This window comes from Aythya marila (genome assembly GCF_965140915.1).
Source record: "Aythya marila genome assembly, chromosome: 8".
In the NCBI taxonomy this organism is placed as follows: domain Eukaryota; kingdom Metazoa; phylum Chordata; class Aves; order Anseriformes; family Anatidae; genus Aythya; species Aythya marila.
This window is the reverse complement of record NC_139049.1, coordinates 23,947,679-23,972,490: the sequence shown is the minus strand read 5'-3', so window position 1 is coordinate 23,972,490 and position 24,812 is coordinate 23,947,679. Positions and strand designations below refer to the sequence as shown.

Here is a 24,812-nt window from a genome sequence, read left to right as displayed (position 1 = left end):
GAAATGCCCTCACGACCACCCGCCCCCCGAGCTGGAGGGCCGTCAGAAAGGTCCCTCCGAGCTGATCCTCTTGGCACAGGCTTATTGGAAGAGATACACGGAGAGGGAGAGTGCCCGAGGGGAGGTGTGAGCCCTGCGTGGCAGGGGAAAAATGAAAATAAAATCGAATTTAGGAGGTGAAAGAGAGGGAAAGGTGGGAAACGAAATTATCCTCCTTGGGAAAACGTGTCAGGCTTCTTCGGAGCAACTGCAGAAGGGAGGCCTTTCCACCAGGCTGGATAAATTTACTCGTGTCCCACATGACCGAGGATGGGGGGACCTGAGAGGGGGGGTAGAGAAAGGTCATGGGACTGGGATTTGGGTTGTAAGTCACAGAGGAGACGTGGATTTCAGTGCCGGGATCCGCGTTAGGTGACTTGGGTTTTGCAAGAGGAACAATTAAACCCCCCAAAAAATAAAAATAAAAAAAGTGGGGGGAGGGGGGCAGCGGGAAAGGGCATTTAAAAATAACCCCAGGAAAATCTCGGGGGCTCAGCCGTGGGAAGGTGCCTTTGGGAGCTGCAGCTCTGGGAGACCCCAGCCCAGGGAAGAGGTTGGGGCCCCCCCAACGCCAGCCAGGGCCGGCCGGGGGTGCTCGGCGCTGCTCACGGCCCCCCCAGCCCGGCCGAGCCGCAGTGCCCCCGCTGCTCCTCGCCCCCATCCTCCTGCCCCCTTGTCCCCGCCGGGAGGCCCAGGCAGCGCGGGGAGCGTGAGGTCCGCGGGGCAGGACCCTGGCATTTTTGGCCCCATCCCCAGATGGGGAATTTTTCCCTTCTCCACCAATTTTGTTTAAATTTAAAGCGGCGGTGGCGGCACCCCCCGTCCCCCGTCCCCCGTCCCCGGCACGCCTGGGGTCCGTCCCGCAGGAACACCGAGCGCGGAGCTGGCACCGCATTCCCTGCACCCGGGGATTTGTTCCCCGTTCCCTCTGCCAAGGGATGGGGGGCACAGGGTGGGCGAAATATGAAATCCTCCCCCCTGCTCCCGCTCCGGGCAGGGCGCAGCGCTGCTCCCTGGCAGCCCCGTGGGCAGGATCCGGCCGCCGGGGACCACGGGGGAGGCTGAGCCCGAAGCGCAGCGGCCACCCCGGTTCCCCGAGCTGAAACGAGATCGAAAGAGATCGATCGCTTCCTCTGATCCCCTTCAAACAGGCACCGGCTCCTCGGAAAGGAGGCGAGGGGCCGGGTACAGCCACCCCGGGGGGACCTTTTCCGTCCCCGGGTAATCTCGACCGGGGGAAGGAAAAAAAAATTCCCACGGCTTTTGCAGGGAGTCCAGCTGGAAATAAGCACGGTCCGGTGCCCAGCACAAGACTCCGACTGCTGAGGAGTGATTTTGGTGGGGAAATGCGGGGATCGCTCGGGTTAAATGGGATTTTCGAGGAGTCTCTGCTCGCCTTCTTCTGCAGGAAAAGTAAAATGAAAAAAAAAAAAAAAGAAAGAAAAAAAAAAGGAAAGGAAACAAAAAGTGGAATTTCTGGGAATTTTGCGGGAATGAAAGGAATCGCCGCTGTTGGTTTAGCACGTTTAAAATCCCCGGCACTAACGAATGAGGAATGTAATTTCACTTAAATGGCGAGTTAAAGCGGGGAAATCGAAATCTAATCGAAACGGACAGCGGCTGCCCCAAAAAGCGCTTCCCTGCCACCCTCCGCCTCGGAGCCCGAACCTCGCTATCCAGAAACGACCGGGGACGGGGAGAAAAAGCAGCAAACAACTAATTAGAAATATCGTGATGCGCCGACACGGAGCTTCCCCTGTAGGAACAGGGATGCCCAAACTCATTACACCGCTTTCGGCTCCCTCCCGACCCCTCGACGGGGAGCCGGCAGGTTTGCATTCGCTTTTTCGAGACCTGCTTTGGCACCCGGAGAGGAACATTTCTTTATTCATCACTCCTTGTACCCACACGGAGCTGGGCAGCGAGGTGCCCTTCGGGTCGTGGCTGGGAAAGGCCATCGGGGCCGCGCTCCGGGCTGCCCGGGGCCGCCTGCCCGGCAGAGCCGAGCCGAGCCGGGCCGGGCCGGGCCGGGAGAACCCGATCGCGGGCAGCGGGAGGGAGCAGCCCCGGCTCTGCCCCAGGGGACCGTCCATCCGAAGAGAACATTAGGATGTGGATGATGAGGAAGGGTTGGAAACGTGCGATCAGACCCTGCGGGAATGGTTTTTTTTTTTTGCCCGTCCCGGCTCGCAGTGTCACCTGTTGCTGCCAAGGGCTTGGGGAACCGGGGTGCGCCTTATTTAATAGCACAACGCGATCTGGTGGGAGAGGAGCCGCCCGGGGGGCTGGTGCTGCCCGCAGCCCCCAGCGGCCCCCCATGGGAGCTCTCCCGGCCCGGGGACGCTGCCTCCCGCCCCCTCCTGCTCCCCCCCGCCGGTACAAGGAGCCACGGGCCGGTCAATGGGAAGGACGGAGCCCGCGGGGAGGCTGCACCCGCACGGGAAAGCCCCGCAAAGGCGGCGTGGGGGGCAGCGCGGGTGGGAGGGAGAGCCGCGGGTGGGCTGGGGCGCGGGCGGCGGAGGTGAGGGCTGGGGACCCGAGCAGAGCTTTGGAGGTCGCTTTTTTGGGGAAGCGGGAGGCACCTGGGACTTCTCCAGGGCTGTTTCCACTGCGTGTGGCCTGATGGCAGAAGCTGGTTGGGCCAAGGAAGGCACATATGCCCCGGGGGGACCGGCAGCCCGGGCCAGGGTGCTGGGCTCTGGGCAGGAGCCGGGCCACAATCCTGCAGGGCAGAGGAACCGCGGAGCCCGGGGGGTCCTCGCTGATCTCTTCCCGGGGAAGAGGGGAGACCCCCCCGGTGCGGCTGGGCGGGCAATCCCCGGGGTCCGACGGGAGGGGGACAGAGCTGGAAAAACCCTGGGGAGAGCGGCAAAGCGGCTCCCGATGACCACGAGATGAAGCTGGTTAGACTGGAGAGACTGAGGCAAAGAAAAGTAAAGAGGGAAAGAGGGAGGAAAGAAAAAGAAAGAGGTAAAGAGGAAAAGAGGGAGTAAGGGTGATAAACAGGGAAACAGAAAGGGAGGAAGAGAGAGAAGCAAGAGAGGACAAAGTGAGAGATGAAGAAAGGAAAAAAAAAGAAATAGAGCAGCAGAGTGAAACAGAAAGCAGCAAGTGAGAGGAAGAAGGTAAGAGAGAAGGAAAGAGAAAGAGAGAGAGGGAGAGAGAAAGGAAAGAAAGAGAGAAAGAGAAAGAAAGAGAGAGAGAAAGAGAGAGAAATAAAGAGAGAAAGAGAGAAAGAGAGAGAAATAAAGAGAGAAAGAGAGAGAGAAAGAGAGAAAGAGAGAGAGAGAGAAAGAGAGAGAGAGAGAGAGAGAGAGAGAGAGAGAGAAAGAAAGAAAGAAAGAAAGAAAGAAAGAAAGAAAGAAAGAAAGAAAGAAAGAAAGAAAGAAAGAAAGAAAGAAAGAAAGAAAGAAAGAAAGAAAGAGAAACGTATAGAGAAAAAAAATTGAAAGAAAGAAAGAAAAACAACTAGAGGACAAGAATGAGGAAAGAGGAGGAAGAAAGAGAAGCGCGGTGCCCCCCGGTGCGGGCTCTCCCGGCCGCGGCCGCCCCACGCAGCGGCCCCGGCAGCGTCCCCTGGGCCGAGGGGCAGCCGGAGGGGCGAGCGCGGGGCCCGTCCCCACCGCAGGCATCTCCGGGCGTGTTCCGAAAGCACAGACTTCATTTCCAGGGCAATTTTGCTGCGGCTGAGTCGGCTGCGACAGCTTCTCCCGCCCTCCCCGTGTTGGAAACCGAGATTTTCTTAAAAACCTCGTTTCTCTACTTTCTGAGCCGGGAAAGGAAAGAAACGAAAGGGAGACGGGGAGGGGAAGAAGATGCTGGTGGCGGCTATTTCCCAAAGTTAGGAGGCGGGAAAGTGTTTTCAGGTCGGACACCGGGGCACGGGGAGACTGGGCGTTATTATTAAATCTTAAATCCACCGTGAAAACGAGAGTTTCTCCGCAGTAACAGCGAAACGGCCCGGCCGGCAACGGAGAAAGCAGCGAGCTAGGGGATGAGATGCTCTTAGTACTCAAAGGTAGTTTCTACAATCCAGGTTCATTTATTTTCATTCGGGGCTGCGAGGAACTCGAAAGAGAAAACCAAAAAAGCTACCGGGGAAAGGAATAAGATCTTGACCTTCCCTAATTCTGCCGATCGGTAGTGATGGAGAGCAGAAGGTGCCAGGGGAGGAGGCAGGAGGCGAGGGGACGAGGGGTCCCGGCACCCTGCAGCCCGCACCCGGCGGCTCGAAGCCGGGCTCAACACGGGCTTAGTTGAGTGAAAAGAGAAAAAGAAATTGTCCCCCGTCCTGGCGGGGATATTCCGGGCCGGGATAGTTTTTTTCTGCCTAGCTCATCAGAGGAGAGCCCCCTGATTTTTCCGCCCAGCCGTGCCCGCTCCTTACTCTGTGCACACGCGGAAAGCTGCGGCTGAATGAACACGCGCAGAGCACCGCGGTTTCGTTACAAGCCCTTCGCAGGACGCACAGAAAGGAGAGGGGACACGTTAAAAATACATAAATAAATTCCTCGGATGTACGAGCAAGGCCGGCGAGAAAAAGGGGTGGGAGCCGCATCCCCCCCAAGCCCTGCTCGGGAACAGAGAGAAAGGGAGAAGGGAAAAACCCAAACCGGCGGCAAAGGATCGGGCCCTGCGGCCGGTGCCGAGCCTCCGCCGGCCAGGCTTTGCTTGGGTTTTTCACGGACAAATATCCACCGAAAGCAACAGCAAGAACCGGAGGGATTCGCCTGCATCCTACGGAGGGGAGGGAAGGGAAATGCCAGGTCGCCTTTTTGGCCAGGGACCCCCAAAGCAGCGACTGCAAGAGCTAATTATTTTCCTTTCAGTGCTCGGTTATTGCTGGTGTCCTCCACGCCTCCCCCAGTAAATAAATAAAACCCTCCTTTAGGCAGCGAGGCGTGAAAAATGATCCTCGCTGAACGCTTAAAAATAATGTCCCGTGAAGATCGGAGCTGCGGAGCCAGCCAGCCCCGTAATTAGGAGCCATTATCCGGCCTGCCTCACCGAGGCAATATTTTCCCTGCACAACTGAGCCGAGCCGGGCGAAGAGTTCCCGGCCCCCCAGGAGCCGTCCCGGGCCCTTTCCTGCCGCCCCCGACTCCGGGGGGAGCGGTTTTGGGGGAATTCCCATCGACGCCCCCCTCCCCGGCTCGCCACTCAAGGCAGATATTTGCAGGCGGCGTCGTTTTGTCAGGAAGGGGGGCACGCAACGAGCTCGGGTGCTTTTAGGGGAATTTAGGGAGGGGTGAAAAATAAACTAAAATCAAAACACCGCCTAAAGTTAGAGCCGCTTGGGGATGTCCCCCACCACTACCAAACAACGGCGCCGGCGCTTGCAGATCCCCCGCAGGCCCGGCAGAGCCGAGCCGAGCCCGGGGGGGTCCTCCCGGGGGTCTCCCGGTTCGGGGGGAGATGCCCCTGGACCCCCCCCCACCCTGCTCAGCGCCCACCCTGGCCGGCGATCGCATCTCCCAAGCCCCCAAATGGCTCCGCAGCGGCGGCGCCCGGGGAAGGTGTCCCAGCCCCAAAACCACCGAGCCCCCTCCCCGTCCGTGTGGGGCAGGGGGATCTCCGGGGAAACAGCGGTTCCCTGCCGAGAGCCTCCCCCCCCCCCCGGCTCCTCCAAAAGACGAGACCACCGGCTTGGAGGACCCCTGCGAGCCCTGCTTGGGCGAGCCGCGGAGTTTTCGTGCCCACGGGCGCCGGCTGCGATTTCTTATCCCCTTCCTCGCACCCCCGGCTCATCTTCCTCCCGCACACGCTCAGCGATCAAATAGGCCCCAAAAAAAATAAATAAAGGAGAAAAAAAAATCGCTACTTTATATTAAAATGTGCCACCCCCCCCCCCCTCCAGCCGCACAGCAACCACCCAGCCTCAGTGCACATCGCTTTCTTCCCTCGGCTCCCGTCTCCTCAAAGCAGGCTCGGTTATTAAAGGAGGCTGAACAAAGATAGCCGAGAGCAGCTATCAGCGCATTTTAACTTCATCAAAGACTTCGGGGGAGAGGGAGAGGAGGGGTCTGGCACCTTCTAGTAATGAGCTTGTCAGGAACACCCCTGCCAGAGCAATTGAACAATTTGCGCGCAGCAAAAGAAAAGGAGCCGGGAGGGAGGGAGGAAGGGGAAATGCTACAAAAGCCCCTTCAATTTCCAACCATGTGCTTGGCAATCTGGAAAATAGATTCATTGGCCTCCTCTTTTCTCCCATGTCGAGTCTTGTAGCCCCTTTTGTAGGAGCTGGACATGAAAGGGAGACAACCAAGTGCCGGACACGAAGATCGCTTTTCAAAAGCAAATGTGTGTGAAGCGGAGATGTGAGACCGCTCGCTGCGGGGAGGCGGCACGCTCGGGAACAACATCAACAAACTGCGCGGAGCTTCGGGGTGGCACAGACAGGGGAAGGGGGAGAAAAAAAGAAGGGGGGAGAGAGAAAAGCAACGCCGCCCCCCCCCCCCTCCCCACAACCGGCGCACACCGCCCGGCTCCTGCCTGCGCCCGGCGGGCCCCGCACCGAGCCCCGCAGCGGCTCCGTGCCCCGCTCCCCGCCTCGGACGGCTCCGCTTTGCTCTGCCTCCTTCTCCTCCAGCTCTCTCGCTCGCTGCTGGGGCTGAAAGGCCTCGGATTCGTTAGCTCGGGGTCCCTGCCAACAGCCAAACCGAACAGCGTTTGGTCCCTGTAAATAAATAAAAAAAATAAAAAAATAAAAAGGGGGGGGGGAGCGCTTAAAGATGTTTATTTACTTTGTAAGTCGTTGCAAAATTTAGGCGGAGATCAAGTTGCATTCGGTCATTCAAATGCTGCAGGCCCGAGGGGGACGTGTGTACATGGGGGGGGGTGGGGGGGAATCCTCCAACTTCTTTTCTCCTGGGTCAACTTTTTCAAAGAAAATAAAGGGACGCGGAGCGGGGAGAGAAGGGGTTAGGGACCTTCCTCCCGGCCCCCACCGCCTCCCCCGGCAAAGGCATGGAAAGGAGCAGGGCTTCAGCGAGCAGCGGTGCGATGGGGGGGGGGGGGGAACCAAAAAGCGACCAAAGAAATAAAACCAAATCCAAAATCTGGGGGGGGGGGGCCCTTCCTCGCCGCCCGCGGAGAGGGACCCAAAGCGGGGACCCCCCCCTCGGCAGCCGGAGCAGCGAAACTCGCTGAATTTCGCCAAAACCTGGAAGCCCCTCGCTTCCCCGAGGCCCGAGCGGGGCTCTCGGCTCTCAGCGTGACAAAGGACATCGCAAAGAACCATTGGGATTATTTTTTTTTTCATTTTTTTTTTTTTTTTTTTTTTTAACCAGGTCACAAACATTTATTAATTTACACCACCGGCGGACAAAATTCTGTTGCCTTTTCCACATCAAATTATTCACAGATTCTCTCAATAAAATAAGATATGACGGATGCACAACCAGTGAAGGGTAAACTGGACTCCGCTCATTAGCTCCCGAATAATCTATATACAAATAATTACCGATACACCAAAAACCCACGCGTGGAGGGGGTGGGAAAAAGGGGATAAGAAAAAAAAAAAAAAAAAAAAAAAAAAACAGTACGGGAATTCTCCTAACTTCCTGACGGATCAGATTTTCATTTAAACGTGCATTTGAATGTCTCATTGAAAAATAATAATTAAAAAAAAACCGCAGTCCTGAGTTTCACCGACTTTTCTTTTCCTTAAAAATAAAGAAACACTAAACAGTGCCTTTTAAAACCAAAGCTTCAAAGAAACTGCAAAATAAGATGGAGCCGTTCAAACATTTTCCTTGAGAGAAGGGGCAGGAGGGACACCCCTGGCAAAGCCGCCAGGGAGAGGGGCTGAGGGCACCGAAAGCGGGCACGTCCCAAAGTCCCCCCGCAGGCTGCATCTGGGGACCTGGCAGAAAAGCCCCGCAGCTCTCAAAGAAAATATTTCGGACCCTAAAACCTTTCTTTTCTCACCCCAAGACCCCTTCTTCCCTCCCTCCCCCTGCAAGACGTTGCTCGCCCAGGTCCCAGCTTATGTTACGGCCACTTTCTGAATACGCTTTGGCGCTTGCGGGATGAAATATTGTTATTTTCCCCCTCCCGATTTTTCTTTTTCATTTTTCTTTCTCTTTTTTTTTTTTTTTTTTTTTCCGAGGAAAGAGACACAAACAGATTTGGATGCCACAGAGCCTGGAAATAAAGTTAAAAATAAAAAAAAAAAAAAGAGGAAATATTTCCTACCTTAAAACACAACAGGAGGAGGTTGGGGGGAAGGGGGAGAGCGGGGCAGAGGGAAGGGGGGCAGATTGGCGAGGAGAGCTGGGAAGGGGCCGTTTGGTTTGCGCCTCTCCCCCCCCCCCTCCTCCTCCTCCCCTTCCCCTTCTCCTGGCCGGAGCCCGCTTTAAAAATGACAGCTGCTAAGGTTTGTGATTTTACTGGAAAAGTTCTGCGCGGGCTGCAGGAGCGGCTCGTGTGCCAGGCCGACCTGGGGCTGCGCCGGGGCCAAGGCGGGGCTGAGCATGGCCAGGACCGGCGCCGGGGGGCCCGCCTGGCCGGCGGGGTAGGGCGCGGCGGGCGCGGCGCTGGGGTTGGTGCTGGGCGGCGGGGGCACGGCCCCCCCGATGATGTTGTCTATGGAAAAAGAGGGCCGGGAGGGGTTGCCACCACCACCCCCGCCGCCGCCACCCGTGCCACCGCCACCGGTGGGCGAGGGGTCCGGCTTGAGGGTCTGCAGCAGGGCGGCGGGCAGGGCGCTGGGGCTGAGCTGGGGGTGGTAGAAGGATTTCCTGCAGTTCAGCTCGCCGCCCAGGAACGAGGGCAGCCCCGAGGCGGCGGAGAAGACGGAGGCGGCGGGAGGCGGCGGAGCCGGTAACGGGCAGTGCGGAGCCGGGAAGGGGAAAGCGCCCGGGGCGCCGCCGCCGGCGGGGTGGTGGTGATGGGGCGGGGGGTAGCCCTGCAGCTGCAGGCCGTAGTTGTAGCCGTAGTGTCCGTAGGCGAAACCGGGCAGGAAAGCGGCGGGGTCGGCGGCCCCGGCCCGCAGCAGCAGCTCGGGGTGCGGCGGGTGCAGCTGCTGCTGCCGCTTGAAGCGCTTCCTCCGGCGCAGGAAGCTGCCGTTGTCGAACATGTCGGCGGACTCGGGGTCCAGCGTCCAGTAGTTGCCCTTGCCGGGGTTGCCGGGCTCCCGGGGGATCTTGACGAAGCAGTCGTTGAGCGAGAGGTTGTGGCGGATGCTGTTCTGCCAGGCGGGGAACTTCTCCCGGTAGTAGGGGAAGCGGCCGCTGATGAACTCGCAGATCTCGCTCAGCGTCAGCCGCTTCTTGGGGCTCTGCAGGATGGCCATGGTGATGAGGGCGATGTACGAGTAGGGCGGCTTCACCAGCGGGTTCTTCCCCCCGCCGCCGCCTCCTCCGCTGCCTCCCCCGCCGCCTCCCCCTCCGCCGCCGCCGCCGGCCGTCGCCTTGTCCCCGGGCGCGGTGCCGCGGGCGCACGCCGGCTCCGAGCCGCCGGCGGGGGACAGGCGCTCCGGGGACCCCCCCATGCGCCCCTTGGCGGCCCCGCTCCGCGGCAGGGCGAGCCCCAGCGGATCGCCCTCGTCCTCCTCGTCGTCCTCCTCCTCGTCGTCGTCGTCGTCCTCCTCCTCGTCGTCCTCGTCCTCGCTGTACTTGCCCCCGTCCTGGGGCGGGCCCACCACGTCGATATCCGCGTCCTCCACCTCGGAGAGCGGCTCTTCCTCCGGGGAGCGCTCGGACATGATCCCGCAGCCGCCGCCGCCTCCTCCGCTGCTGCTGCCCAAAGTCATTGTTGGGAGGCCGGGGAGGGAGGCCGGGCTCCCCCCCCCACCTAGCGGCGGTTCCCGGGATGGGCCCGGGGCCGTGCCGGAGGGGCTGCGGCCGCCGCCGGGACACCGAGCCCCGCTTCGCCGCCGCTCCGAGCCCCGCTTGGCCGCGCCGCCGCTGCTGGCGGGGCCCCGGCACGGCTGCGGGGTGGTGGCTGCCGAGGGAGGGGCGGCCGAAAAGGGGGGGGGGGGGGGAGACGCGGGGCAGGGGGAGGAGGAGGAGGGACGGGCCGGGACGCCCCGGGGGCCGGGCAGGGAGCTGGAGAGCGGCGGTAATAAATAATAGCGATAATGATGATAAAAGGGGAGCGGGAGAGACGGGGGAAAGGGGGGGGAAAAAAATAATCTGTGTGTGTAAAGTGGGGGGGGGCGGCGGGTCTTTGGGAGGGCTGGGGGGGGCAGGGAGGGAGGGGAGGGGGGCGGGGGAAAAGGGAGGGGGGAGGGCAGAAGTTGGGAAGGCGGCTCCCCCCCTCCCCACCCCTCCCGAGCCGGGACCCGGTGGAAACGCTCCCACTCTGCGCCTCCTGCGAGCGCTCCCCAGGCCTTTATAGGGCCGCCCCGGCATCACGTGGAGCCCGCAGCCCCGGGGGGGGCCGCGAGGGGCTCCCGGCCCTGCCCGGACCCCCCCCCGGTGGGGATGCTTTCGAGGAAAGGCGCTGCCCGCCCCCCCCAGGACCCCGGTCACGGCTGGCGGGGATAGGGGCTGTGGGACGTAGAGCCCTCCCGCCCCACACCTCCAGCCGTGCCGGAGGCTCGCAGGGTCCTTTAGGGCCGCCTCCCTCCCTCGCCCCCCCGACGGCTGCCCGCCCCCGGGGCTGGGGGCTGCGCCGCTGGGACCCTCTGGGGGGACCACGAATGAATCTGGGGGTCCCCGCTCCCCTTCTCCTCGGTCTGACGTCAGAGACACGTCAGAGACACGTCACCGAGCACCCAGCACGCCGCCTCCACCGGGGGGGTCGGGGGGAGATGCCGGGGCCCGGCAGGTGCGAGGAGCAGCCCCCGGCGACCTCTCGCCCCGGGCGGTAGCCACGGGTGCCCGCAGGGTGCTGGGACGGTGCCCGAGCCCCGCAGCCCCTCCCGACGGGGGCTCCCCGGCCCGGTGCCGCTGTTCCCCCCTGGCACCCCGGGGGAGGGCAGTGCCCCCCCTCCCATCCTTCTCCTCCTCCCCGGCCTCCCAAAGCCTCTCCGCTGCCTCCGCTCGCCCCGAGCTGCAGCATCCCCCCGAGGGCAAGGCCCCTGCGGCCACCCCTGGGGGTCACGGCCACTGTCACCCACCGGAGGGGACTGGGGGGGGCCGTGCCAGCCTCCTGTCCCCGTCTCGCACGGGGTTTTACTCGGAGAGGCTCTGCGAGCACGGAGCCTCTCTGCTTTTTCGGGGGTCTCCGTCCCCCGGATTTGGGGGATGCGCGGGGAAGGAGGGAGGGGACGGGGCTGCCAAAAAGGGGATGCCAAAAAGTCCTTCGGGTACCACCTCGGAGGGGAGGAGGCCGGATGGGTGCTCCGTTTTCTGCTCCTTCTTTCTGCCAGCAGCAACAGGCAGCTCCGTTCAGCCCTTGCAAGCCGGGGGGCTGGTGGTTGGGGAGGGGGGGTCTGTGCCGCTCCGCCTTTCCCCCCCCCACCCCAAGGCCGCGCTCAGCACTGTGAGAATCTGCGGTGATGGATTGCCAGGCGCTGCTGTTAACAGGTGCGAGCATTTGGTGATAAAATCTCCAGCACTAATACCGGGGAGCCGGGCCAAACAGCTGCGCGGCCCCGCTTCCAAATGCCGGTCACAATTACTCAAAGCCTAACGACTCGGTGCGCCGGGGAACCCCCGCGAGCGGGCACCCGCACCCCTCCCGCACCCCTCCCGCAATCCTCCCGCTCCGGAGCCGCGGCCCCGGCCGCATCCTCCTCCCTCGCTGCGATCGGAGCAGGATTTCCCTGAACGGCCGGAGAAATCGGTGAAGAAGCGGGCGAAGAGGGCTGGGGGAGCTGCTTTCCCGAGTCCTTTCACTTTTCTACCCTTCTCCTGCCGACAACCTGCACACGCATCCCCCTCTCCTCTCCACGCGTGTGTGCAAGCGGCTCTGTTCATCCTCTCTCTGCCTGCACGGAGAAACGCTCCGGCTCCTCTCCATCTCTCCCACCGCCGCTGCTCAAGCTCCCCGTTAGCCAGCCCGGCGGCGAGGCGGTGGGAAGAACAAATGGAAGAGGGGAGGGAAAAAAAAAAGCCGAGCCCGTTTCCATTTTTATTAAGTAAAATAATAGTTATGACTCCCCTACATAAACGAAAGTGTCATAAAAAATTCCGAAGCAGCTGCCAGAGATTTCGACCACACACACAAGCGGGCGATTGAATTTCCACTCGGTGCGTTTCGGGGCAGAAAGGAACCGCCGGGAGCTGCGCCTTGTGCCTCTGCGAGGGGAGGGCAGGGGACAGCGAAGGGACCAGAGGCTGGGGACAGCAAAAGGACCGGCGGCAGGGGACAGCAGGCACCGGGGACAGCGGCACTGCCACCCCCCGCGACCCTCCGTGCCCCTCAGGGTGGCTGCCACCAAAGCGCCCTGCCCCGAGGCTGGCCCCACCAGGAAAGCGGGGCTCGAAGCGAAACCAACGGGGGGGCTGTGCCGGGTCCCCCCCGCACCATGCCCAGTCCCCATCCCCTCCCAGGAGGGCAGCTCCGGGGGCAGCCCCCGGGAAATGGGGGCTCGGGGGGAGCCGTACGCCCCTGAGCGCCTCCGCTTCCACTCCGAAACTCCTCATGGGGCCGGGGGGGGGTGCATTAAAGGGCGTTTTTTGGGGGATGCTACCGGTGCCTTGCACCGCTCCCCCCGGCCCGCCCCCCTCCGGCAAGGCGCATCCCGAGTCGCAGCCGCTCGGGGAGCAGCACGTCCCCAGCAGCCGCTCCTGAGCCTATTTCGGCGTGTTTTTAGGGGAAATGTGAGCCCCAGCTGAGGTGGGGGGGCCCAAAGCGAAGTGACAGCGGCAGAGCCCCCGTGCCCCCATCTGTCCCCATTTGCCAGCGACTTCTGCTCGCCGAGCGGCCGCTCGCTGCGGCTTCGTCCCGCAAGATTGGCTGCAGAAACGAATCGAAACGAGAAAAAGTACCTAAAACCCAACCGCCCTGAAACGATTCGGGAAAGGGAAACCCTGGAGTGAACCACACCAGACGGCCGGGTCCCATACGCACAGGCTGCCGGCCGTGCCGCCGGCCCTACGGACGGCCGCGGGTACCGGGGTCAGCGCTAATCCCGGGTCCATACACGGGGTGCGAAACGATGTGGACTCCCGGAACAGCCCCACAACCGATCGACCCGAAAAGATCGGCTTTGCCATCTCCCCCCTGCTCAGGGGCGGGAGGGGAGCGTTTGTTCTTAGGCGGATTTTTATTTTTTTTCTGCGCTCCTGTCTGGGATATTTCGTTACGGGCAGCCTCCCTTCCACCTCCCAGCCGCTTTCACCCGGCTCTGCGATACATTTCACGGGGAGCTGCGCCATCAAAAGTGCCTGGCGGGGTTCAGGGTCTCCAAAAAGTCTCAATAGCGAATAAAATAAAATAAAAATAAAAAAGACGGGGGCTATCTGCCGAACAGCATTTTAATTTTAACCTTTAAAGGGACTTTCGGTGCTTGTCCCACCTGTCTGTCGGAGGTATTTCCATGCCCTCCACCTCCCTCGGGCAGGGGGCTCCGGGCCGGCCGCAGCCTCCCCAGGGGCTCCCCGTGTCCTCCCTGGGGGCTCCACGCCGCCCCCGAGCCCGGAGCCCCCCACATGCTGCAAAACGCCCCCCCGACGAGGCACTGATTTTTTTTTCCACGGGGAAAATCTCGATCCCTGCCTGCCCAGCTGCTTTTTGCCCGAGGCTGGAGGGGAGGGAAGCAAGAAAGATGCCGGAGCAGCCCCCGGAGTTGGGGTTTATCAGGAGCAGAGCCCCCGGCCCCGCACCCTGCCCTCGCACAGGACCGGCTGGGTTTGCGAGGCAGACCCGTTGTTGTTTCCTCCGCCGGGCAGCATCTAAAGTCGTTTATTCTGATGAGAACCGCATCCACAAGTCCCCCAAGGCTCAGTGATGGATTTTCTGTATTACCTCGTTATCAAGCTCGGCTGACCTCTAACTTCTCTGAAAACACGAACAAGACAGACCTGCTGCTGCCTGGGCTGCCCCAGGGGGCTCTTTTTCCACTTATGTGATTTCCTTTGATATTATTTCTCTTCTTTCCATATCCAAGGCTCAGACCTTCAGTGCTCCCTGCAGTTCAGTCCCGTGGTTTTTTTTCCCAGCCCCTTATTGCCAGCTCCCAGTTTGCGGAGCTCACTTGGCTCGCCAGGAGCTCCTGGCACAGGAAGGTGGCTGGGAACGGTGGTGCCAGGTAGTGCAGGATGCACGAAATTCCCAGTTTGGAGACCACCGATGTCAAGTACCTTTAGCTGTCCCTGCAGCGTTCAAATGTTGGATATCTCTGTTTGGTTGACTTGCATTTTCAAACCCAGATGTCCCAAAATCCACACCAAAAAAGGCCAGGATTTCAGGTGAAGGTTTCCCCAGGTGTCCCAATGCTCAGGGCTGAACCTTCTCATCACACACACACACAAACACACACATTTAGGTACTGGGATCTGAGTTTAGGACCTCAGCTTTGGACGTGCAGTTCAACAACTCTGCCTGCTGCTCCGTGTTCATTACCAACCCCATCCCACATGGACATGAAGCCCACCAGGCAAGCTCACATGCAGCTTAACACTCAACTGATTAACTCTGGCTTGGCGTAAGCTTTTTTTCATGCTGTTCTTCAGCAATCTGACATGAAAAGAGACACACACACTTCCATGACTCAGAGGAAGGCAGTGATTTCAAGCCATAAAGCACCAGGTGCACTTTTGAGACTCACCAAATCCAGCTCTCCTGGTTGCCATAAAAAACACATTAGCCAAAGGCTGATGCATGTGGAAGGCAATTACACTCTGGCACATGGCAACATGTACAGAACAGCCTGGTAACACTGCCTACCACACGAGGAAAAATATCCCTGTGAAAACAAGCCTGCTAAATCACTTCATTCTTCCCTGAATCCCCTGAAAATAAAAGGGAGGATTTGGCGGAGGAGAGGGGGTCCCGTGAGGGAGGGAGTCACGTTTCCCAAATGTAGGTGCACCGTGCAAGACCTGATGTAAGTGACTGGGTTCCTGCAGATGCAGGAAGCTGTGAGGAGGTCTCCTAGTCCAGGTTTCCAAGCCAGCACCTGACCATGCTCAGGTAGCTCCTGCTGCTGAGTCCTCTGCAGTCAGCAGCCCCAGTGCCCACCTCACCCACCAGGTCCACAGAAGCCCACCCCTGCCATGAACGCCAGCTGAGGACCCTCAACATGGGGACAGGAGCAAGCAGAGAGAAGGTCTTCAAAGGAGGAAATTCCAGAGAAGGTGGAAAATTACTGAAACGTGGCTTGACTGGGAGAAAAAAAGCTTGATCATTATTTTTTTTAATTATTCCTGCATGGAGTAAATGGCTGAGGATGGCATTCTTTGTGGCTGGAAGTATCCATCAGTCTCCAGGTGGGGATGAGGTTGGGGTGAGTCTTGTAAAAGATTAGTCCTGCACACACGTGCTGACATCTACAGATGTGCCTGCAAAGAGGCTTGTAGATACATTTTGCCTCTTGGCTTCAAATAAAACTGTGCTTCAGTCAGCTGGTGACTGCGATGTTCCTCCTGCACAGGAATAATGCACAGGGTCCCTTTCCTCTACTCCCACCTCGGGAAGGAGCTGAATAAACAGTTGGAAAAAGTCTGTGACCTGAAGGCTGATGAGGGAGGGGAAGTATCTCACTATGCCATGCAGAGAAGCAGAGGCAGAGCCAAACACCCTAACCCCTGGCCCCTCACCCAGCAGAGGACAACCAGGTAGAAAAGAGGCTGTGAGGATGGTGAACATTTCATCTGGGTCAAATACCATCAAGCAAAAATACCAAGCTGGGAAGCACCAAAACAGCCCCAGCTGAAGGTCTGCAGTGGGGTGAATCCCAGCCTGGCTCCGGCACTTCCACACCTTCAGCTCAGGGAACCGAAGCTAAACCTTGCTTTGATGTGGGACTTTATGGCTGCGCCGGTGTGGCTGCAGGGGGCAGTTCTGCAGTCCTATAAAATAGGTGCAGAGTAGGTAAAAGGGACGCGCCAGATAAAAGGGACACACGCAAGAAACCCATCCCTGGCACTCTAGAGGGGCGTGAGCTTCTCCTGCACTGTTCTTGAAACCACCAGAAGCAATCGCTGCCCTGAGCTGCACGGAGGATGCGAGAGGGGAAACCTGTCAATGCACAGATTAAAATTAATGCTCGTCCCGGCTGAGACGAGGAAGCTGCACAGCTCGGGTGGAAGATGCAGCACCAGGGAGTGCAGGAGGAAGGTCAGGGCTGGCGTTTCACCTCTGGGTTTGCATTTCTTGGATAGACCCGACCCTTGCGGGGTGGGCACGCGGCGTCACCCAGCCAGCCGCATCCCACCGACGCTTATTTTGAAATTCCTTTGTTAAAAATTATTTTTATTACAATTTTCCAGACCTCGATGCCGAGTTCTGGCAGCAATACGGGGCCGGGAGGTGTCGGGGCACACTGTCTGCTCCCTGCTGCTGGGACGCGGGCAGGCTGAGCGCTGCGCCCGTGCTTCTGGCTCCCCAGCAGGCTGCCGGGGCTTCCTTCCCTCCCAGCGCAGAGATAAGCGTGCCACCTAGAGGAAATCCCCTTCACTGCCAGCACTGGCAGCTGAAAATTATCCAATAAAGAATAATTAACCTCTGGCTTGAGAGAAAATCCTCCTCCCGTGCCCTGCAGCAGCTCCGGGCTGCTGCACAGGCACGTCGTGGAGGGATGGCGATGCACCGAGGTGCCCCAGCGAGCGCTGTGGGGCCAGCCCGTGGCTTCCCATATCCCATGCTCTCTGCCATCCCTGCCTCTGAGAAACAGGCTGCATGTACCACGGGGCGAGGGGACTGTATATATCATATAATGCCCTCCAGTGGCAGCTAGCAGCAGTCTCAAGCCCACAGGTGTGAAGGTGAAGGGGGACGGTGGCGGTGTCACCTCCTGGCCCAGCAACTCCCACTCCGTGGGGCCCGGGCACGGCTGGGGATGGAGCTGTGGCCCCACAGAGGGCAGATCCACGTCTGCACATTGTTCCTGAGAAAAATCTCCTTTGTGCTTGACTCACCAGGCTGGCCACAGGCACCTCACCAACCCACCAGGCACCCGCGGGACCGAGAGATGCGATGCGGGAGCAGGTGGGGCAGCAGGTGCCACAAACCTGGTGTCCTCTAGGATTTTTCCCTGCACCTCTCCTGCCCGCACTGCTCCTCACCACCTCGTGGCTGCTGTCCCAATGCTGGTGTCCCTGCGGCTGGGCACGGTGCTCGTACGGAGCAAAGGGCTTCACGGCACCACGCGGGAAGCTCGCGCGCTTTGCAGGCCTTTTATTTCCTGCCATGGCCGAGAGGAGCCTAGTTGTAATAAAAATCTGGGCTCCGATCCTACAAACACTTATGCCTAAGCTTAACTCTAAGCACGTGAGCCGTCAAAGGGGACTATTCATGTGCTTAAAATTTAAGCATGTGCTTAAGCGTCTGCAGGCCTGGAGTCTGTCAGTGCGGGGATTTGTGTGCTAAGCCCATATTCTGGGTCATTATCCTTTTCATGTCTTCTCTGGCATTTCAGAAGATGCTTCAAAGGGGAATTTTCAAGTTCTTCAATAAACTTTGCCTTCCCAAGCAGCCTGGATTCTTGCCTATTCTATGGGGCGATTCTCCTCCGCTGCACCCCCTCCCCCTGTCAGCGATAATCCTGTGCTATTTCATGCTTGGCCAGACAATTAAGCCCTCTTGCTGCTTGGCTCTGTCTTTGTTATGTATAATTGTTCCAAATAATTAGCCACTATTGCACGCTACTCTGAAACTACTTTGTATTGCAATTATACTTAGAGGGCGAGCATCAGCTGAGGGAGAACCCAAGCAGCAGACAGCCTGCAAAGAAAGGGCCGGGGGGAGACGGATGCGCGCCTAAAGCAGCACCGCAGGGCGGCTGAGGGTTGGGAATGGATAAATGGTGCTTGGGGATGGTCCGCAGCTGGTGGGGTCTGGCCAGAGAGCAGAGGGTGGGCTGTGGGACCTCGTCCTGGGCGTCACCTGGCTGCCACCTCGTGGTGCTGGCTCTGGAGCAGCAGGTAACGCTGCGGTGAGCGCGTTGGCCAGCTCTGTGCGATGGGAATGCAAAGCTGCTCTGGGATGTTTGGGGGCTGGCAGCAAAATGGTCCCTACTTGTGTCTGTGGGTACTTCTGGGGGATGAAATTTGTGGTTCCCAAGGGTCCGGCAGCCTTCTGCTTGCTCACCAACAAGCTCACTGCACAGTGGACAAGCGCCAGACGGGACGCTCAGAAGAGTTACACCTCCACATGAAGCACCTTTTTTTAGATGAAAATGCTGTGGTGCAGCACGGACACCTTATTATTACTCAGTCTCTGTTATTTCAAGCAGGGAACATCCGAGAAGGATATAACCAGGCACCTGGGTTGGTGTGAGCTGTGCTGGTCAGTTAATTCCTCTGCTGAAACCTGGGGCCTGCCCTGAGCAAGGGCACTTCAGCAGTCCCAGTACACAGACTGTGTCCCGCAGCAAATACTTAGCAAAAGGGTAAAGAAGAGTGTATCCTGAGAGATCCTTTCCCAGATTTGATAAATGGTGCTTTGGGAGTTTCCCAGCCCGACGTGTTTAGTGGTGACCCTCCCTGAGCAAACCCCATCTCCTCCTGGTACCGGCCGTGCCCCAAGTCCCTGTACCTACTAGGACAGCCCCCAGCGGGCCACACACGGAGTCCCCCCGTGTCCCCTTGCCCATTGTGGGGACGACGAGGACGATGCGGGTGCCCCCCGACGATCCGGGTGCCCCCTGAGCCCCCCCGGTCGCCGGCCGGCAGCGGCTTCCCAGGGCTTTCCACTGGAGGTCAGTGTTGGCCCGAGCACGGCGGCTGCCACCCCGGCCACCTCGCCCCTGCCACCGCGGGTGACAGACCCCCTGTCCCCACAGCCGGCGCTGTGTCCCCTGTTCTACTTCGTTAGGAATTCACCATCGGCCGGCGGAGCCCATTTCTGCCGGTCCCACCGCACCCATCGCCCCATCACCGGGTGGCCCTAATGGCTCAGTCCTGACCTTTTGGTCCCTTTGGGTCCCTTTGGGACCAAAACTTCTGTCCGTCTCCAAGTGGTGCGTGTGCACAGGACAAAGCATCACCTGGAATAAAACTTCCTTCTGATCTACAATTTCCAGCACCGGGACTGTCAGTGGACACCTGGCAGCATCCAGCCAGAACCCAACCCTACTGGAGGGACTGACCAATCCTCTGGGAAACGTGCTTCTAAAATTTCAGCTCATGTGTTTGTTTGCACCCAAGTGGAAAAACGCTATTTGTAGCTTGGGAATAGCGCCTGAAAAGAGCACTCAGCGTTGCTTGTTTTAACCTGCGGGGAAGCAGCAGGAATTTGGGGCACGCACGAGACGAGCAGAACCCGCCGTACGCAGGCACCCGCGGCAGCCTGGCCAGACCTCCCCGGGCAGCTGCTGTTTCCGAGAGAAAAACTGCTTTAGCTGTCAAAGGGGCAGCAAACCTTGGGTACATGGCTCCCAACATCCAGGCTGAGCGACCTGAATCCTGCCCAATTCACCACGGCATCCTCCGAGAAGCCACCTGCCCGGATCTCCAGACAAACCTCTCTGGCACATCTGATCCCAAAGGACCACGCTCATTCCACCATGGAGAAGAGCAAACAAAGTTTAGCCCCTGGCTTTCTGGAGTAAGATGAGGACGGTTCTGCCTGCCACTACTTAATATCACCTGAACTCTCCGGCTGCTGCTAAATAAAGAGGGGAGGATTTCAAAGGAGACTTGGTTTCACAGCCAAAATCTGGGTGATAATTGCTCCCGTTTCATTCAAAATCCCTCTTATTCACTGAGCAGGGACACTGAAAAGACACTAAAACAGACAAAGGGTGCAGGTATAAACTTTACAAAGCTTAAAACTACTCTGTCCCAGCAAGGCTTATGCTTTACATGACACTTTAATCCTACTCATTTGCTAGATTCACCCTAACTGTAAACAAAGCTTTGAAATGAAAGCTTAAGAGCCTAGTTGGGATACATTAAGTTAACCAAGAAGACACTCTTAAGGCATTAGTTTAATGACAATCCCAATACAAGTGCCAGAGGTTTGTGCATGTGGGGATTAATATCTGTAGGGAGAAGAAGAAAAGGGGTTTGTTCCCCGTGCTTTCAGCCTCTTTGGCAACACAGGGCCCACTGCCTGCTGCCTGCAGGCGATCCGATAGCATTGAAAACCTTTTCTGACACTCGCTGCTCACCCTGCAAGGCTCTGGGGGGACTGGGTTGGAGCAGGGGGCCAGATATCCTAGCACCAAGCCCAGGGAGCTTCAGCATCACCTGCCCACCCCCGCCACCCAGCACCCATTCCCTTTTGCACCAGTGCCGGGCTGTGCCCCGCTGTGCGCCGCGTACAGGACAGCACTTTGCAGGCTTTCTGTAGCTAAAAAATCTCTACCCATAGATAGCTTTTATAGAAAGCAGAAATATTTTCAGGGGATAAGTTTTCTCACCCAGCCCTTTCCGAGCAGGGCTGTCAGTAAGGGAGAAGCACAGAAGCTGCTGCTGGGAGCAGCGTGGGAGCTGAAAGGAGAAACCAGACAAAGCAGGAGCAGAGCAGAGCCGGGAGGTTTTTACAGACAGGTGAAGCCCCATTTTTAAGGAGACCAAGAAGAGAAAAGCCCTGACAGTGCCCCGCACACAGCTTTTGGTCACGGACAGCAGCCGGAGAATGAGATGCTCGGGTCTGCATCGCCACCCCAGTGACACCCAGCTCCTCCTTAAGGACTGTGGGAACCGCTCTGCTTCAGAGCACTCCCTGCAGCAATGGGGGAAATCAGTTGCTTTTACCTGGAGGGTGTTTAGACAAGAAAAGCTGAATCCAGCAACCAGTGGTGGGGAATCCTGCCTCCTAGCTTGGCTGAGCACTCTGGCTGGACAGTCCTATAAATAAAGAGCACCAGGCTGGGCAGTGAACAGACTGGGTTTTTAATCGATTTTGTGCCTAGGAAGGAAAGCTACGATCTCCTAACCTGATGTGCTAAATCACAGATTTACCTGCAAGGGATTTCTGGGAGGGAAGACATGCTCCCTGCTACACAGATGGAAACCATCGGGTCCAGCAAGAACAGCGTGGGCAAACCTCTCAGCTCCCTCGTGATGATTGCAACCATCGCACAGCTCGGCAGTGGTTAGTTCCCATTCATTTTTTATAAATCATAGTAAAATAGCTTTAAAAAGCATCACTAAAAATGTAGGACGAGGCGGTGTCAGACAGCAGCACAAGTCTGCCTTCCCCCGGTCACGGGAGCAATGGGTTTCCTCCAGGGAAGGCCTGGCTGGGGCCAGAGGAACAGCAGCACTGGACATGTTGGAAGGAAAAGCTTTATTTTAAAAAAGTCCTTTCTAACAATAAAAGTCATTTTTAAAAATAGTAAAAAGAAGTAGTCAGGGTGAGGTTTTTTCTTTTTTTCTTTTTTTTTTTTCCTACGGGGAAGGAAAGGGTAAGCATCTTAAATATTCATCTAAAATCCAGTGAATTGCTTTAGTAGTGGGATTTTTTTTTTTTTTTTTTTTTTTTTGGTAGCTCATTCCAGTTCTGGAGGAGGCACCCAGGGAAGAGAGAAAAAAGCCTCATTTTGGGACATTTTCTGCTCTCTGGGTTCCTACCTGTCCCACCACACACTGAGCTCCTGGGTGAGCTCTGTCTCCCCCGGGGTGCTGCGGGGTGCCCTGCTCCACCCGGGCACAGCCAGGTGAAAAACAGACTCCCCTGGGCATGGAGAGCATCACTGCCAGGAGGGAACGCAGCAGCAAAATCCATCCCCTTCTCTCCAGTTAAAAAACAGCTGGGAAAGAGAGGAGTTTGGCCCCCTGCACCGTGCACGGGGCTTTGTGTCCATGCACAGCCAAAGACCGGGACCCCCCCACCCCACCCAGCCGATCCCACAACGGGGCAGTGTCCGTGTGTCTGGCCATGCCCACGGCCACCTCGGGGCACCCGTCCGTGCTCCCCAAGCCCCATCACATGTACCGCTCGAGGCCGGCGGGGAAATTGGGCTGCCTGACGTAGGCGTTGCTGGAGCCGAACTGGCCGAGGGGCGACGCGGCAGGGAGCCCCAGGAGCTGCTCGCCGTGCTCGGCGCAGGCTGCGGGGCGCATGGCGGGCAGGGTCAGCCTGTTGGGAGCCCCGTAAAGCTGCGGGCTGCTGGGTGAATACCCGCCCTGCCCCACGGGCAGGTGGGGAGGCGAGGCGGCGTAGGGGTAAGGCAAGGTGTTGGGGCCAGGCCGGCCCAGCAAGCCGGGGCTGACAGGCTGAGGCTGGAAGCAGGGAGGCTCAGAAGCACCGGCAGAGCAGCTGGGGGCCAGCTCAGCCCCAGATAAACCCAACGAGGGGTGGCCCAGCTCGGCGGGCGGCGAGGGCTGCAGGGCCTGCTGCCCGCTGATGAGGCTGTCGATGCTGAACATCCTGGGGTGCTGCGCCTGCGGGGCTGCTCCGGCCCCGTAAGGATGGAAAACGGCTCCGGAGAGCTGGGGGCCGTAACCGGGTGAGCAGAGGGCGTTGGGGTAGGGAGCAGCGGGCGCCATGGGGCGGGCGGCGGGCGGCGGGGTGAAGGCGCTGGAGTTCTGCATGTAGCCGGGGTAGGTGGTGATGTCGGTGCGCTTGAAGCGCTTCCTCCGGCGCAGGAAGCTGCCGTTGTCGAACATGTCCTCGGCCGCCGGGTCCAGCGTCCAGTAGTTGCCCTTGCCCGGGTGGCCGGGCTCGCGGGGGATCTTGACGAAGCAGTCGTTGAGGGTGAGGTTGTGGCGGATGCTGTTCTGCCACTTCTTGGGGTTCTCCCGGTAGAAGGGGAAGCGCTCGGTGATGAACTTGTAGATGCCCCCCAGGGTCAGCTTCCTCTCGGCGGCGTTGGCGATGGCCATGGCGATGAGGGCGATGTAGGAGTAGGGGGGCTTGCCCCGCTGCACCGGCCGCTTCCTCCGGCGACCCCCGGCTGGTGGCGGCGGCTCCTCGGGGGGCAGAGGAGGAGGAAGAGGAGCTGGGGGGCTGCCCCCGCCGCCCCTCGGCTCCGGCTTCACCGGGGGCGCCTGGCAGGCTGGGGGCGACCCCCGGGGGGGCCCGGGGGAGCCGGGGCTGGCGGCGGGGCTGGGGGCCGGCAGCGTGCACATGCCTCGCAGGCAGGGGAAGCCGGCCGCGGTCATATACGGCCGGAGGGATGGGGGTAAGGGGGGGGGGCTGCGGGAGAAAAAGCCCCCCCCGAGGGCTGGGGGAGAGGGAGGGGAAGGGGAAGGGGAGAAGGGGCAGGCGCCGCGGCAGCTCCCGGCGATGGGGAGCCGGGCCCCGAGCTGCTTTGCAATATATAGGGCGGCCGCCCCCCTGCCCACCCCCGGGGGCGTGCGGAGCCCGGCCCGGCCCAGCCGAGCCCTCCGATGGGGGGGGGGGGGGGGAGAGTCCAGGACCTGTCTCCCACGGGCAAACCCCCCCGGCCCCTCGCTGGGGCCGTCTTTGGCAGCGAGGCCCCCGAGGGAAACCCGCTCCCGAGCGGGCTGCGCGATCCGCCCGGGCGCTCGCTCGGTTTTCCCGAGCTGGGGGGGAAATTAAACGGAGCCCCGGCGGCCAAACCCAGGGCGAGTTTTATCCCACAGCCGGCTGCCAGCAGCAGAGCAGGTAAGGCTGTCCCCCAGCCCCCCCGCTGCCCGGATTTCGTTGAGTTCTTCCCTGGGAAAAGCGCTCCGAGGCGGCCAGGACGCAGCGATGGAGAGAGCCGGGGCTGCTCTGCCCCAAACCCTCCGGTTAGTCACTGTGCAGCCTCCTGGGTAAGGGAACCAAGCTTTTATTTTATGCTTTATTTTGTTTCCCCGTGGGAGAGTGGAAAGGGATGCGCAGAGCTCGGGGCTGCCCGCAGGTACGAGGGCTGCAGGGCAGGGATGGCATTTGGGGGGCGGACAGGGGAAAGAGGGGGCTCTCCATCACCGAGGCTGAAGGTGGCACTCAGGAAGCCCTGCTGGGTGGCAGATGGTGGCAGATCCCTCCTATCCTGTGAGTAGTAAAAGTCACAGCCTTCAACTTCGTAACTTGATTAAAAGCATTTCCTAGAAGACAGCAGGACAAAAGCCTTTTTCCACAGAGGCACGGAGATGTGGCTCGGATCACACCATCATCTTCCTCTCCTTTTTGAAATAAAAAGCCACCGAGCTTTGTAAAATAAGATTCTCCATCCCATCTTCCTCAAGCATCTCCTAGTGGTTTTATTTTACAGTTCAAGCAAGAATTCATTGCCCGGTTTATTTCCCACTGTCACTTGTTCCCTCACTTGTGCCTGCGTCTGCTTTTGTTCTTATTTTCTCTTCAGACGTTCCTGGTTCATCTTCTGCCCTCCCCAGGGCTCAGGCAGGGCAGCGTGGGCTCTGGCAGAGCTGTGCTGGGTCCAGTCCTGGTCAGCCACTGGGCGTGCTGGGGTAAGCTGCATCAGTTTCCCTTCTGCCAAATGTGGGCAAGAATAGGGGCAATGGGAGGATTCAGGGGACAGAACGGCGCCTTTCTCCAGAGTTTGGTTTTACTTAGGTTGAAGGCAGCTCTTCAGAGAGGGAAGCAAAGCAAGAGCATGGCAGGGATCCTTAATTCCCTTGGGAGAAGAGGGAGAAAAGGACAAATACTCTAAATGCACACTCCTGGAGCAGTAAAGTTGAGTGTGTATCTGAGTGTTGGACACTTCGTGACGCACAGGCTGAGGATCTGACTTGCCCAGGCACCAGAGAAGGTGAGAAGCCCACAAAGGCTAAGGGAGTCATTAAAACCATTCCATGAAGAACAAAGAAAATTACCCCCGGGGGCTCTAGGGGGATGGAAGCCTTCAGCTTTGCAGG

General features: G+C 59.1%; 2 protein-coding genes across 2 annotated transcripts; both read right to left on the bottom strand.

Moving 5' to 3' along the window:
- Window positions 1–7,106: 7,106 nt before the first annotated feature.
- FOXD2 (forkhead box D2) lies at window positions 7,107–9,964 on the bottom strand. Its single transcript, XM_082766687.1, has one exon. It carries the CDS (start codon window positions 9,791–9,793, stop codon window positions 8,396–8,398), a length of 1,398 nt encoding a protein of 465 aa, XP_082622813.1. The 5' UTR covers window positions 9,794–9,964; the 3' UTR covers window positions 7,107–8,395.
- A 12,004-nt stretch (window positions 9,965–21,968) lies between these two features.
- Window positions 21,969–23,147, bottom strand: FOXE3 (forkhead box E3; the record flags this gene model as incomplete). The annotated part of the gene is made up of 1 exon (XM_082766544.1): window positions 21,969–23,147. One exon carries the CDS (start codon window positions 23,145–23,147, stop codon window positions 21,969–21,971), a length of 1,179 nt encoding a protein of 392 aa, XP_082622670.1.
- Window positions 23,148–24,812: the final 1,665 nt, after the last annotated feature.